The sequence below is a fragment of the Vicugna pacos genome, chromosome 8 (genome assembly GCF_048564905.1).
Source record: "Vicugna pacos chromosome 8, VicPac4, whole genome shotgun sequence".
In the NCBI taxonomy this organism is placed as follows: Eukaryota; Metazoa; Chordata; class Mammalia; order Artiodactyla; family Camelidae; genus Vicugna; species Vicugna pacos.
Genome location: NC_132994.1, coordinates 35,468,029 through 35,483,859, shown reverse-complemented (window position 1 = coordinate 35,483,859; position 15,831 = coordinate 35,468,029). Strand labels below are relative to the sequence as shown.

Sequence of the window (15,831 nt, the reverse complement as noted above, 5' to 3'; positions counted from 1 at the left end):
TCTGCCTGGAATTCTCTGACCCTCTCGTCCCTTCTCTGCCTGGGGACTTCCTAAATTAAAGGCATCATTATGTAGTTATCTCCTTAAAGCTCTGAAAAGAAATATTAGTCTCATTCTTTCTGTGACCGTTGGGCATACCTCTTGGGTGCAGAGGGAATTGTATCAGAGTTAATCTGTTTTTATTTCCCACTCACCCAGAATCTCTTTGCAGGTGGATCGTGAACTCCATGATATCTAGGGCGGCTAGTCTCTAATTTGGTTCATCCTCAGAGTTTGGCACGGTGTTGGGACATAATATTGACTCTGTGGTTGTTTGTTGTTTAATGTAAAATAAAATAATAAGGCTCTTATGATTTCCTTAGAAACAAAAAACAATTTTAACCCTATTAATTTGAAGACTAAAAATTTCCCCTCAGCCTTCCTTGAGCTTCATTCCTTCATTTTTTCTCAAAAGACTCTTCTAAATTTTTTGTCTGTCATAGGTTCTTGGGACCAAAGATGGCCCAGGGCTTATATGGACACCTGGTAGTAATATTTATAGGAGCCAAAAAGCCTTCGGCCAGTCTAATTATAACAAATGGGGTTTTGGCCAGATCTTAACTACACTTGTGTATATAGGCTGCTTAATGTTGCTTCACTTTGCTCAAATTGATGGAATCTGGTTACCAAGTTTGGACATTATTGAAAGGTATAAGACTACTGTTTTCATTAAACCAGTTTCTAATAGTTCATTCAAGAGATATTACTACTGAACCTGCTTCTTCAGGTTTGAGAAATTCTTCTCTGAATTACATTTAAATTCCACCATTGAGCATAGTTTTCTGCCTAGGGTAAAGCTTTCATTTTAAGGCTATGATTTCTACAATTTGCACAAATATGTGCTTCTTATTTTTCTACTATCTATAGAATTGCTTGCATCAAGAGTTTTCCAGAACATAGTGTCTCAGATAGAAAAAGTAATAGCATCATAGTCTCTGCCAAATTAATTTTTCTATTTTGTTGTTACATAATGTTCCCACTGAACAATTGTTTTTTTTTAAATGAATGCTGAGAGGGAAGCTGGCATGGTTTTGATACTTATTACAGATGTATAGGAGACATGCCTTTAAATTTAAAACATTCTATATTAAATAAATGCATGTTTATACTATAAATTTATTTTTAATTCACCTACATTTATTTAGAAAACTCCTTTGATTGTTTTCAATGTGCAGTTGCTCTAACTGTAGGATCTAATATATGCTAAAATTTAGAAAGCAGTTTCCCTGAAGGCTTTGGAATTGCTTTATCTGTCTTTATTATAGTAAATTATAAACTACTTTTATTTAGAATTAAAAGTAATTTAGAAAAAAATAGTTTTAAGAAAAAACTGAGCTGCCTCTAAAAGCCAGGCTATCAATGCGATGGAGGCCAGGTTCACCTGCTTTTCAGCCTTGTCATGTGAAAGAACAAATGATACCTTTATGATTCTTAATATTATGTGTGTGTGACACATATAAGCTGTGGGGTATGAACTGTCACTACTATTTGGAGGAACTCCAGGAGAGGGGCATTCACGGGGGCTGAGAGCAATGAAGCTTCTTTGCCCCATGTGCTAGTCACTGAAATATTTGTGGGTATTGTGGGAAAGGACGAACTTTAGTTTTCATAACTAAGGTATTGGCATCTGACCAAAGATTGGCATTGACAGAGTACAGTGGTGAAAGTGAGTCCGTATGCCCTCAGGGATTCTGCCACCTCTTCATATGGTGAACCTCAGAGGTGCCACTTTGTCACTTATCATCTGACAGTTAATATGCAAGAGAAATGGTAATGATATATGCACTTTCATTCTCAATGCAAAAGCTGCAGATAAGTCTTAAGTTTGCAGATCTTTGAGTATTTTATTAATTTAGCAGATGGAAGTTATATTTGAACTTATCAAGTGAAATAATTACGGGGCTTGTTCCTAGATCTTATCCATATAATTCAGAATAAGAGGCCTATACTTCAGTCTATTCTGCTTAAGCTTTCAAATTCCTTTGACAGCCTGCATGTGAAATTCAGAGTCATTAATGTGATGTGTTAATTTTGTACTTTTTGACTTACTGCAAAAATCTTATAGTTTCCATAGCAACAATAACCTATCCAGATTGTGTAATATTCTTTACAGTATTAAAAATAAAACTATGCAATTACATGAGCTTCTGGAGCACTTCATTTAGGGAATCTGGGGATTGAAATATTTCTTTTTAAAAGAAAATTACAATTTCATATGATACTTTTGTCAGCAAGCTCATATAATTTTAAGAATTTATTCAATTAAGTATTTAGTAATAGGTACCTGATAGTTAATTATTAATTGCATGAAATTTTTGTTGTAAGCATTGTGTTAAGCATCTTAGGCACAAATTCTCTCACACATGTACCCACACATACATTTAAGGTAGGGGGGAATATTTGGCTTTAATCACTTAAATCACGTGCTGCTTGTACTTCTTAGTGGCTCTGGGTGGTCTGAGAAAAGTCTAGTTTTATGTTTGGAGGAAATAGGATGGAGAAAAGGGGAAAAAGGATCACTTAAAGCTTTCCGTATTTTTGACTTTTCTCTTTAAAATATGCCAAAGATACCACTTACTATTTACTTAATTTTTAAAAATTGAAGTATAGTCAGCTATAATGTATCTGTTATATATTCATTTTCATGATAGGTTACTACAATGTATTGAATATAGTTCTGTGTGCTATACAGAAGAAATTTGGTTTTTATCTATTTTATATACATTAGTTAATATTTGCAAATCTCAAACTTCCAATTTATCTCTTCCCACCCCTTTTCCCCTAGTAACCGTAAGTTTGTTTTCTATGTCTGTGAGTCTGTTTCTGTTTTGTAAATAAGTTCATTAGTGTCCTCTTTTTTTGAAAATACTAAAGGTTATTTTAATAGGTGACAGTTTTCAGCGCATCAAATTATTTTGGTTTTTTTCTTTTTACCTCTAATTGTAATTTAAAAGACAATATAATATTAGCACTAAAGTTAGTTAACATAACTTTCTACTTCTTAACACAGCTGGTTTTCATTTTTTATCACTTTCAACATTATGTCTAGGTGTATATATTATTTTTACACGGTATAATTTGTATTTTCTCACCAATATATGGTAAACATTTTCTAGGTTTCTAATGACTTTCATAACTGTCATTTTAAAAATTACATAACAGTCTATCATGTTGACAATTCTGGTATGTTTTCTGTTTATCAAAATACTACTTAATTATTTCCTAAATGCCATATATTGGAAGAAAAAGATGGTTATAATTTTCAGACTGTGGGAAAAAGTAACCATAACTCAATTATTTGCCCAAAACATAGATCATTGTGAAAATCTTCAAAATGTACATAAAATGATGTTTTAAAATACATGTTATGAGTAACCTCTAAAACTGTGTTATCTGCTAGCAAGCACAGAATGGGGAAAGAGAGAAATAAGTTAATAGGACAGATGTGGCGCTACTCAGGTACTCCCACTTGACAAAGCCACCATGACACTGTGTTACCTTGTTGAGGCTATAATATAATCAAAAGGCAAAACTCAGAGGATATGGATTAGACTCCTCTTGTCAGAATAACCAGTGATGTGAACCACATTTGTGACATTCAGCTGGGGCCTTGGTGTGGCTGGTTCTGGTGTCAGTACCCTGAGGATACTATGTTGCACTCACCACTCTTCTGATACTATCACTATTTTTATGGGCTGTGTCACCATTATTGAGCTGCTGTCTTCTCTTGGTTTATGCACCCTGGGAACTATTGGGGTTTCCCAGAATTCCTAAGTCTACCTCTATTAATTGGAAAATTCACTGGGTTTTACTAGAGTTCTTGAGAATGAGGTGTTGGTGGCTAGAGTTTTGAAGTCTTTCCAAGGCTTTTGACTGAGGTCTTGGGGCTTTTGAATGTCCTCAATCCTAGGTGAGAACTAGGGTGGCTTAGTGGTCAACATTCCTCTATAACTCCCCTATCGTATTAAGCGGTTCTTGTACTATGAGATTACTTTAAACAAATATAGAAGTTTACATCTGTCATTTATTTTTAAGTTAATGTTTATAACAGAATGCTTTCATAGACTCCAGATAATTAAGACAGTAGAATTATCTTGCAATATGCTTGAGTTTATATTTATGCTTGTTTACTTTTCAAAATTAGTGCTGTGTTTAGTATCTTGTTCTGTTTCAATTTTGAATTTTATGTTTTGGCTGTGTCTAGTGTTTTCATTGTGACATGGATTTCTTTTGGTATTTCACATTTCTGTAATTGAAATATCAGGAATAGAAAGCAATGCATGCATAGTGAGAGTGCTTACATATCACTGAGAGACTAGTGCATTTTCCTTGTTTTTGTAGTTATAATTTTGAATCTGAAAATGTGTAGAAAAATAATTTTTTTTCTTCATATGCAGAAAAGATGAAAAGGAATATGCATTGAAGCAAATTGAAGGCACAGGAATATCCATGTCGGCCTGTAGAGAGATTGCAGTAAGTGGATATAAATATGTTATTTATTTTGTTATTGATATTGAATGATGATTGATATTAATATAAACATCTCATTGGTATATACAAAGCATGGTTATTTGAAGATGTTAATTAGTTTAAGGGTATTTTATATAAGGTGAGAAGAGCAGCATAAAATTTTTAACTACTTGAAAGTCATTTATGAACATTCTTCTAATGATATTTAGGGTTTATAATCTTAGGAATACTGAGTTAAGTGATAAACTAATTTAAATTATGACTGAGTATAATAATTTCAATCAGTAATTTAATTAATGTCTATCATTCCTGTAATTTTAGGACTGATATGTCCTTATGGAGAAGGGGGTGATATTGTTAGATACTATGTGTATTAAATATTTTTTCTGAAGTACATGTTTTAGTGTTACATTTTACTAGTTGCTAGAAAAATAAGACCATCATAATTATAGGATAATTCCTTAAAGAAAAGTCATTCCTTCTTTTGTCTTTATGTGACATACTTGTACATTTAAGAAATGATTGTCCATAAGAATACTTAACATTTACTGAGTATTTACTGGGTACCAGGCTTACTAAGTGCTTTTAAGTATTAATTAATTTAATTTTTACAGCAATCATATGAAATAAATACTTTTTATATCCTCATTTTACAGATCAGTAAACAGAGACAAAAATCATAATTATGGCTTAGAGGCCATAATATTATATTACCGAATTTTAGTTCCTCAGTTTTTTATTTTAGTGTTTTAGTTTCTTATTGGGGCTTTAGCACAACTTCAGATCTCCATTATGGATTTCTGTCTCTAAATTGTTAAATATTTATATTGTCTATTACCACTAGGTATTTCTGTCTCTAATTTGGTAACTATTACATATATTGCCCACAATTCCATATTTCTGCTTCACTCACATGGAAGCACTCCATCATCACTCTCAATCATAAGAAAAAGAGTGGTGCAAAGAACACATGAAGCAGAATTTCTGTAGGCCTGAGTGTCTGTTTGCCTTAGTGGCTAAATTAGCCATAAATCTCAGTTTCCTTACTTGTGAAATAAGGGAACTAAAGGTCCATTGTAGTCATAAATTCTTTGACCTCAGAATGGGAGCTTCTCACTAGACTGTGCAGCCTTTGAGGGCCAGGGACCTTGTCTTTTTAGCCCTAGTTCCTAGTGTGGTGCCTGGCACATAGCAGGTGCCCCAGAAATGTTTGTTGAATAAGTTTATAAATAAACAGAACAAAAAAGTTCTATATGATCGTAAGTTTTTTTAAGAATATAAATTTATTGTTTAAAAATTTCAATTTGGCATTCTCCATTAATTATAAATTGGTGTTTGTAATACCCTTTTAACTTTTGATAAGTGATTTTTAACTCCTTAAAATTCTCAAACATTATTATTTCAACCACCATGAATATCATTGGTGTACAGTTTTGCTCTTTTAGAGAACTATAATTTAGTATAGCATTAATTCAGCTTCCATGAGTTAACTGGGTTTAATGGCTGAAATTTAAGGTATTGATTAATAGGAAGTGAAAACCCAATTCTAGATGTCCTTTTTGAAATACAGACCTCTATCTTCTGGGGAATCCATAGGTTCGCTTTTCTCAACATCCCCACCAGCATTTGTTATCTCCTCTCTTTATGATGATAGCCATTTTAACAGGTGTGAGATTGCATGTTGTGATTTTGATTTGCATTCTCTTGACGATTAGTGATGTTGAGCACCTTTTCATATGCCTGCTGCCCATGTGTATGTCTTCTTTGGAAAAATACCTATTCGGTCCCTCTGCCCATCTTTAAATTGGATGATGATGATAATTTTTGCTATCAAGTTGCATGTGTTCCTGATATATTTGGATATTAATTATTTATCAGATAAATGGTTTGCAAATATCTTCTATTCTGTAGGTTGCCTTTTCATTTTACTGATTGTTTCTTTTGCTATGTAGAATCTGGAAAAGATTAACTCTTATTAAAGTCATTCAGTCTTCATATTTTTATTGAGGGTTTGCCTAATAGAACTTTAGAAAGTCTGCAGTTTCTAGATTGAATAGTTTTTCAACATTACCCGAATGACTTATCTCTAACATGGTGGGGTTTTGACAGAAGTTTAGCATGTGTATTATTGCATATTGGCTAAATGCATACATCTTTGGACATTATAAGGCCACAAACACGGTTTTTTAATTATTGCTTTATGCAGTTATCTTTTAAATCACCTAGAAGAAAAAAGAGTTTAAAAACAAAAATACATATATGCTGTCTTTTCTATTTACCCATGCTTTTATCTTTACCAGTGCTCTTTATTTTTTGTATAGATATGGGTTATTCTATCATCCTTTCATTTTAACTGAAAGTCTCACTTTCATATTTTTTTAATAGAGCAGGTCTTCTAGGAATGAATTTTCTCAGTGTCTGTATTGAGAATGTCTTAATTTCTTCTTTTTTACCTTTATCACTGGTTTCTCCTTTGTTTTTTGTGAGATAGTTTTGCTGGATATAGAATTCTTGAACAATGGTCTTTTTATTTCGTCATCTTGACTATATTATCTCACTGCCTTCTAGCCTCCATGGTTTCTGATGAAAAGTCAGCTGTTAATCTATGAGATTCTCTTGAACATGAGGAGTTACTTTCCTTGCTACTTTCAAGATTCTTTTTTTGTCTTTGTGTTTTGAAAGTTTGACTGTGATGTGTGTAGGTGTGGCTCCTACTTAGAGTTCATTGAATTTGTTGGATGTACGTTTAACATTTTTCATCAGATTTGGGAAGTTTTCAGCCATTATTTCGTCAGATATTCCTTCTGCTCCTTTCTTCCCTGTCCTCCTGAGACTCTTGTTAAGTGTATGTTTATAGACTTGGTGGTATCTCACAGGACACCAAGGTTCTGTTAATTTTTCCTAATTTTCTTTTTCTATTTATTGCTCAGGCAGGATACTTTCAATTGCCTGTCTTCAAGTTTGCTGGTTCTTTCTTCTGCCAGCTCAGATATGCTGCTAAGCTCCCCTCTAGTGAAATTCTCATTTTTAGTTATTGTACTTTTAAACTCCAAAATTACTATGTGGTTTTTTGAAACAGACTTTACTTTTTAGAGCAGTTTCAAGTTTACAGCAAAATTGAGTGAAAGTTCTAGAGATTTCCCATTATTCCCTACCCCAGCACATGCATAGCCTAACCCATTATCAGCATCCTCCACCAAAGTGGTACATTTGTTACAATTGTTGTTGACACCCAAAGTCCATAGTTTACATTAGGGTTCACTCTTTGTGTTGTATATTTTATGGGTTTGGACAAATGTATAATGACATATATCCACCATTATGGTATCATACAGAGTAGTTCCACTCCCCTAAAAATCCTCTGTGCCCCATCTATTCATCTTAACTCCCCCTGCCCCACTCCCTGATAATCACAGATCTCTTTACTATTTACATAGTGTTGCCTTTCCCAGTCATATAGTTGGAATCATACAGTATGTAGCATTTTCAGATTGGCTTCTGTCACTTAGTAATTTAAGTAATTCATTTAAGATTCCCCCATATCTTTCATGGCTTGATAGCGCATTTCTTTTTAGCCCTGAATAGTATTCTGTTGTCTGGATGTACTACAGTTTGTTTATATGTTTTCCCTAAAGTACATCTTGGTTGCTTCCAAGTTTTGGCAATTATGAGTAGAGCTGCTGTAAACATTGTATGTAGGCTTTTGTGTGGACATAACTTTTCAGTTCCTTTGGGCAAATATCAAGGAGCACAATTGCTGGATTATATGGTAAGAGTATGTTAGTTTTGTGAGAAACTGCCAAACTGTCTTCCAAAGTGGCTGTACTATTTTGCATTCTCACCACCAATGGATGAGAGTACTTGTTGTTCCATATCCTCGTCAGCATTTGTTATTGTCACTATTCTGGATGTAGCCATTCTAATTGGTGTGTAGTGGTATCTCACTTGTTTAATTTGAAACTCTGCTTTAGCCTTCAAGTCCTGTTAATATGGCATTAAGAGGAATGAAGATTAGAGCCTTTTCAGATATTTCCTGAACATAGCCAAGGCTTTGCATATGGGCATGTTTACAATCTTTAGTACTCAATTCCATTTATAGAACATTCTTTTCTAGAAAAAAAAACTAATCTATAGTGGCAGACAGTAGATCAGTGACTGTGTGAGGATGGTTATGGAAACAGGGATGTATTACAAAGGAACATGAGGAGTCTCTTGGAGGTGATATAAGTCCATCTCATTGTGATTATCATGATGGTTTTATAGATTTTTATCTATATTGAAACTCATAAGTGGTAATCACTTACACCTCAAGAAATTTAGAGGAAGATCAATAAAGGTATATGGGGTTATTAGTGGATCAATGGACTGTAAGAGAGGAATTTGTAAGAATCAAGGGATCATAAGCACAGTGGGAGGGATTGGCCTTGAATAGGAAATGGAGCAGATAGTTCATCCTCTGAAACTGCAGTGACAGAAGAAAGGATGATGTCAACACATGTCATTTTGCTAGGGAGGTGATGAGATAGTTACATTCTTGTGTGCCCGTTTTTGTGTGTGTGAATGTTAAGTGGTGAGTGTTTTAAGTTATTGATGAAGGCTGTGTGAAAATTTGCTGATCAAAGATAAAGTTATGGAAGTGTTGTAGTCCACCTAAAGTGGGAGACCAGTCATGGCACCAGTCTGCATGGTTGTACTGTTTTCTTCATTAGCAGCCTAGTGTAAGACGGGAGAATTGGAGTTTTTCTGATTGATGTGGTAGAAGGACAGAGAACGTAAGGTGGTTGAGAGAGAGGTTAGGAGGGACTGATAGCTTGGTGGCTGTGTAGACAAAGCCATATATTAAAAAGCAGTTAGAGCTTGTTCTTTGCCTTTTCCCTTCTGTATCCCATAATATTTTCTACCTCCTGGCATTTTCTAGTTCGTACAGGTGCACATCAGTAAGAGGCCTTTGATGTGGAGAAAGTTAGGGAACATTTCAGTCATTACTCTAAAGTGGGGGGACTATGACTGCAGGACTTCTGGGAGCGTTGGATGCTGAGAAGAGAAATCAGAGAATTTTAACCATGGAATTAACTTGGAAGAATGTGTACAGAATGGGAGGAAGTTTAAGAACTAAAATGCATTACCACCTCAAGTCTCTCTAACAAAGAAAGTCATTTCACATTTTAATTTCATTTGAATCTTGTTGATCAAAGGTAAATTGTACCTCATACCTTTGTACAGTGCTTTACAGTTTACAACATGCCATAACAGGGAGTAATTCTGGGTGATGAGCATACTAGGAACATGTGAATATTAGCATTTTTAGTCTGAGATTATGGGGGAGTTCTAATGTAAAATTCTTTACCTTTGTGGCCTGGGTTATCATAAGATTGCCAGGTTGGAAATGTGGTCAACACCATTCATTCAGATCCCATTAATTTGTCTCCTGATTATATAATTCAAATATGTTTATTATGAAATTCTCAGATAATGTGGAAAAAGGATTTTTAGAGAATCTGTTAACACTAACACTTAGAAACAATCACTACTGATGTTTGTGTATAGTCTTCTAGACCTTTTTCTTTGTAGAAATAGAGGATTTTTCCCACAAGAGTTGGGGGGGATCCATTAATTTTTTATAAAGTATAATTTCATCTGGGGTAACACAAAGGTAAATTTTTACCTATCAAAATAATCATCCTGCTAGGTTCTGTGGGATATAAGAAAGACTGTGAGATATAACTCCTGAATACAATTCAGAAAATTGAGATGGTCCCCCAAAAAAGTGAAGACAGACTGAAAGGAAAATTAGTCAAGGAAAGGAGGGCAGAGGGCATGGGTTGAGGAGGGAGGAGACTGCTGTCTTCCTCAGTGCTGTCTTACCTTGCTGAGAAGCCACTTCCTCAGTCACCTCTCTCAGTTTTGCCCAGTGTACACTCCACCAGCATCCCAGCACTGATGCTCCCATGGTGACAGGTGGGATCAGCTGTAATGGACTGTCACTTGCAGTTTTTCTGCATAGCACAGAGCAGACAGGATGGAGTGGCAGGTAAAAGACTATTTGCTACTATTTTTTCTTCTTTTGCCCCCATGGTGGTACAGCAGGCTGCTGTGTAAACTTCAGTGGAATACTTGGAACTTTCCCTTGTCTTCAAGAAATAAACCTTTGTTTTTTAAAATTTATGAAACGGAAATGATGAAATGTATGTTTGCTGTGGGTTCCTTGAGAACTTTAAAATGTCTATGAGCAAGACTTTAATTCTTACTAGTATATTTATTTTTATCAACCATAAAACTATTTTGTTAAATTTCCTGAATTGAAAGTTCAGAAATATCTGTTTATTCTCCTTAAGATCATATAATTATATCTCAATTACTTTTATATTGCACTGATTGCAATTTTTTACTTAAATATGTGTCCAACTTTATAAAAGTGTATCTTTGTGGAAGTAGATCTGTGATTCAGGTAATTTACCCTTTCTATCAAAGGGACAAAATCAAAATATAGTACTAAGATTTCTGTGAGAACTACTAAAGGTAGAGAAAGTTTTCTTCTTTCAGTAGACTTTTAACATGATCTGTAATAATTATTTTCATAAAAACTTTGGCATGATTTGGGAGACTTGCACTAAGTTAAACATGTGTGAAATCGCCTTTGAGCAAAATCTGTTCTTTGGTGTGATCCTTGTGTTCTCCTTAAAAACAAACAGAAGCTTACTTTTGGGATTGAAGACTCGGCATAGATTTTTTTTCTCTTTGTGTTTTTTTCCTTGCATTGGGTAGTGATTGTTACTACTTGTCTCATGAATAGAATATATTTAGTTTCCTTGGCATTTAAATATATTCTTGCTGACTCATTATGAAAAATGAAATCTTGTATAAGGAAGGGATGCGGTTTTGAATTATTTTAGGATGAATGTGGGAAATGGATACAGGGTCAGCACATAGGAGTGATCATAGGATGGAAAATAAATCCTTTTAAAAGCTGAAAAGGAACAAGGAGGTGGGGAAAAGGAGTCAGCCAGCTGAGAAATTCTTGGGTCCTGTGGTGTATCTGTCTACCTTACTATGTATGTTAGGTTATCAGTCTCTTAAACATTATTATTATTTGTGTGTGTGTGTGTGTATGAAGAGACAATACCAGGTTTGGCCACCACTTCATTGTGTGTGTATTTGTATGTGTGTTATGGTAAGGGAAGATAGCACTAGCCACAGATGTACCTGAAAACTCCCTCACCTCTCTCTCTTCTCCAGCTCTGTGGGAATAGACTAGTTGGCTGGAATTAGTGCCTTTAGTCACTGGTGCTTGCTGCAACTTTTCTCTCTGCAAAGAGTTGTTGGGTTATCATTGGAGAGTTGGCTTTCTGCTGTATCAGTATATCCCTCCCTAGTAAGTAAATCAGTGAAGTTAATTCAGTCCTCCTAAAAATATAAAAATGATCAATTTCATATTCCTGCTCTAATTAGACTAGATTTAGTTGACTATTAATTCCCTATTTTTAGTGTTGTTTATTTTTCTCTTGAATATTATTAAAGCAAAAATTATGCTGGTGATATAACACAGAGTAAAGAACTGAAAATAAATCTGATAATGGTATGCAAAGGGCTTTGCTCATAGCCTGAAAATAAATCCATAGTAAATGGTTGTTTTTATCAATATTATTGATAATAAGTTTTTTCTATTTAAACTCTAGTAAAAATAAGTATAATTTTTAGTTGAAATTGTTTTCACTGTGGTCAAAGTAAATTATTTTTAAGCATCTATGCATTTAATTTTTAAAGTGTATTATTATAGGAAATACTAAATTATAGAATTTAATGTTAACTTGATAATTCTAGACTCAAAATAAGAAGTTGAAATGGGAACACAAAGTATTTATTTTAAAAAGTATGCCTTAGGTTTCAAATTGTAAATTGGGAGAGAGTATGTACTTTGGATTCAGATAGACTTGGGGTTGTATCTGGACTTTTTCATTAGTCCGCTGTATCTTGGGCAAGTTGCTGATAGTACCAGGACCCATTTTCTAGGTAGATATAGAAATGAAGCTGTTTTCAGAGGGAATCAGGTAATATCTAGTTTGCTTTGAGGGCTGGCATCGTCCGGGAAGCAGGCCATACAGTAGTCCACAGACTGCCCGGATTCTCAAAATCCCTGAGCCTCTTAATTTGCTTGTGTTCCAGGTCATTCTCAGATTCACCTATAACCCTGACTAAATCTCATGAAATATTTTGACAAAGCACTTCTTTCCAAATATTTTCAAGAATCATAGATGTTCTGGAGGGAGGGCATATCTCAGTGGTAGAGCACATGCTTAGCATGCACAAGGTCCTGGGTTCAATCCCCAGTACCTCCACTAAAATAAATGAATAAATAAGCATAATTATCTCCCCCCAAATTAAGAAAAAATCATATAAGTTCTTAGGAGGGAGGGCTTGCCTGTAGGAGCAGAGTCTGACCTTTGTATATGTGTTAGTAGTATATACTGCATCTAAGCTCTTGGGTTAAAATATGGCTAATTTCCACTTTTATTTCTAGTTCATCTTTCATACTACTTACTCTGATTTATCTGGATTTAGAATTAAACATCTTTTTCAGTCTGTGAAATCCCTTTTTTTCTTTTTTGGCCTAATAAAATTTATTAGTCATATAAACTAGCTATCAATGTATCTGATTTCTGTGAACTTTAGTTTCTTTGTGTCTAAAATTGGATTAATAGTACCTGATCTCACAGAATTGTAGTAAGGGTAGATTAAAGTATGTAAGCCTTTTGGCTCATAATCAGTTCCCACTGAAAGTTAGCTTTCTTCCTTTCTTTTAAGTTGAATTTATAATTGTGATGGAAAAGCAGATTGTGGGTGGCCTTAGCTTAGATCAATAATAATAAATAGGGGGCCAGTAAATATCTTTTAAAAATTCAGCTGCTTTGTTATGGTCTTTGAACACTAAATTGTGTATAAAATATACTGTAGCAGCAGATGCATGTGTGCACCCACCTGAGACAGATCAGTCCACAGATACTCAGCCAAAACCTGTTTGGCCTGTGGGTAGCTGAGTTATGGTACTCCAGTACTTGAGGACTACTGGTAACGTTTCTGTGGAGAAACATGTTCAGGGTTAAAATCCTACATGCCATCTTGCCTTGTTATAGTTTTCTAAATGGGAACTGGCTCTTCAGGTCCAGGTCATTGGCCAGGGGTTCAAGGTATTAGAGACTAGAGATTGGGGGAGATGAGCCAAAGTGTCAGAGGTTAGGTGGTTTTATGGCAACCAGAGTTGGGAATAGAAATTGTATTATGCAAGCAGTGAGGATCAGGAGCTAGGTCTTTACCTGGGAGAAAAAGAGGAGGGAGCAGATAATGAGGGAATTAAAGTAGGCTGGGGGACCTGGAAGGCAGCTGGTAGAATTTCAGGTAGTAACCTGGAAAATGAGGAATGGAGTCACTTGGCCAATCAGTAGCTGTCTTGAGTTAGTGGAGAGAGCTAGCGGACACAGTAATCTAAACTGATAGGGATCGCAAACAGGGAAAGCCCTCAGTTAGGATTTTGGTACAAAAACATCATCATAGCAGAGGATTTAGCACAGCTGGGCAAAGGAGTTCAGTTGCTTCAAGTACCAGCGGATTATCATAGTGACATAGCCTCATATATATATTACTGTTCTCTTACTTTGGCCTTATTTGACTTTTCCTGGTGACATAAACTGTTCAGTTTTAATATAGATCTTTGGCTTAAATAACAAACAAAAACCAACCAGAACAAACTCAATTTAAAAATGTTAAAAAAAAACCAATCAGAACAGTAGAAAGTCAAGATGAAGTACAACTTTAACAGAAACAAGCAGGAGCTAATAGACTGCATTTTGAAAGGATGAAGATTATAGTTCAAAAACACATAATTATATTTTATTATAATCGGCAGTTATATAATGAGAATGAGATAAACCGATAAAACATACATGTTGGTTAACAAGCTTCTTAGTGTACTCGGCAGCTCAGTAATTTCAAACGAGGGCTATTTTTCTTAGGAGAATGTTCTAATTAATTGGAAATTATACAGTTTGTAGATTTCAGTGATGTTGTTAGATAATACAGTATTCAAATAGTTGAAGGAAATTAGTGTTTAAAACAGAATGACTGCCAAAGGATTACAGTTTGTCCAAGATAACACTAGGTATTCTTTTTTTTTTTTAATTAAAATATAGTCAGTTTATAATGTGTCAATTTCTGGTGTACAGCATAATGTTTCAGTCATACATATACATGCATATATTCTTTTCCATTATAGGTTACTATAAGATACTGAATATAGTTCCCTGTGCTATGCAGTATAAACTTGTTGTGTGTCTATTTTATATATAGTAGTATATGCAAATCTTAACTCTCAATTTATTCCTTCCCACCCCGTTTCCCCCGGTAATCCTAAATTTGTTTTCTATGTTTGTGAGTCTGTTTCTGTTTTGTAAATAAGTTCATTTGTCTTTTTTTTTTTTTTGGATTCCACATATAAGTGATATCATATAATGCTAGGTATTCCTGACAGTAAAATAGTATCAGAAAAGAAAAAGATATTTGAAAATCTTATATGAAGAGTAGTAACTGAAGTTTGGATACAAGCTGTTTTGTCACCTTTTTTTCTATAAGTAAGTTCTGATTTTTAAAAAGAAGCTTTTTTTCCTCCTTCTGAATTTCCTGCCTTTTTGATAATTTTGCCACTTGTGTTAAAATAATCTGATTAATAAGCTTAACTATTTGTTGTTTTGGTCTTTGGATGTTGCTGGCATTGTGTTCACTTTATTTCTCCTCAGAGAGAATTTTTAAAGTTAGTTAAAGTTTTAATCTGATAGAAAAATAGGCTAAAGAGTTAAACAGGAACTTAAAAAATAATTGAAACATTAATGGCCAATAAGTAAAAAAGATGCTGCTCAGCTATATTAATAATCAGAGAAATAAAATAAAACCACAATGAGATATACTTTTTTGCTCTCCAGATTGTTAACAGTATCAAGTATTTGCAATGATGGTAGAATCCTGGAACTAGCATATGGTGTTCGTGGAATTGTAAATTATTACATTGCAACACTGAGGAAAAAATTGTTTATCGAATAAGGTTAATATACACATACCTTGTTACCCAGTAACTTCACTCCTAGATACTTATAGTGTAGCAGTGCTTCTCAGCCCCACATGACCCAGTCCTTCCTTTTATAATAGTCTCTGGTCGCCTTTACTATCTTGAACTGAAATTCATAGATGATACAGCCTATTAACTTGCATATTTTAAAAAATCATTATAATCCCTTACTTTATTAAAAAATTAAGAAGAAAGTGATTTTAATAAAA

General features: G+C 34.3%; 1 protein-coding gene across 7 annotated transcripts in view; it reads left to right on the top strand.

Annotated features, from left to right (window-relative positions):
- CDK19 (cyclin dependent kinase 19) overlaps positions 1–15,831 on the top strand; it is a 138,684-nt gene that overhangs the window by 46,179 nt on the left and 76,674 nt on the right. For all 7 annotated transcript variants that reach the window (XM_072965738.1, XM_072965739.1, XM_072965733.1 and 4 more), the window contains one exon: positions 4,437–4,512. In XM_072965738.1, the coding sequence (XP_072821839.1) occupies positions 4,489–4,512 (24 nt within the window). In that variant the 5' untranslated portion in view covers positions 4,437–4,488. The remainder of the gene's footprint in view (positions 1–4,436; positions 4,513–15,831) is intronic.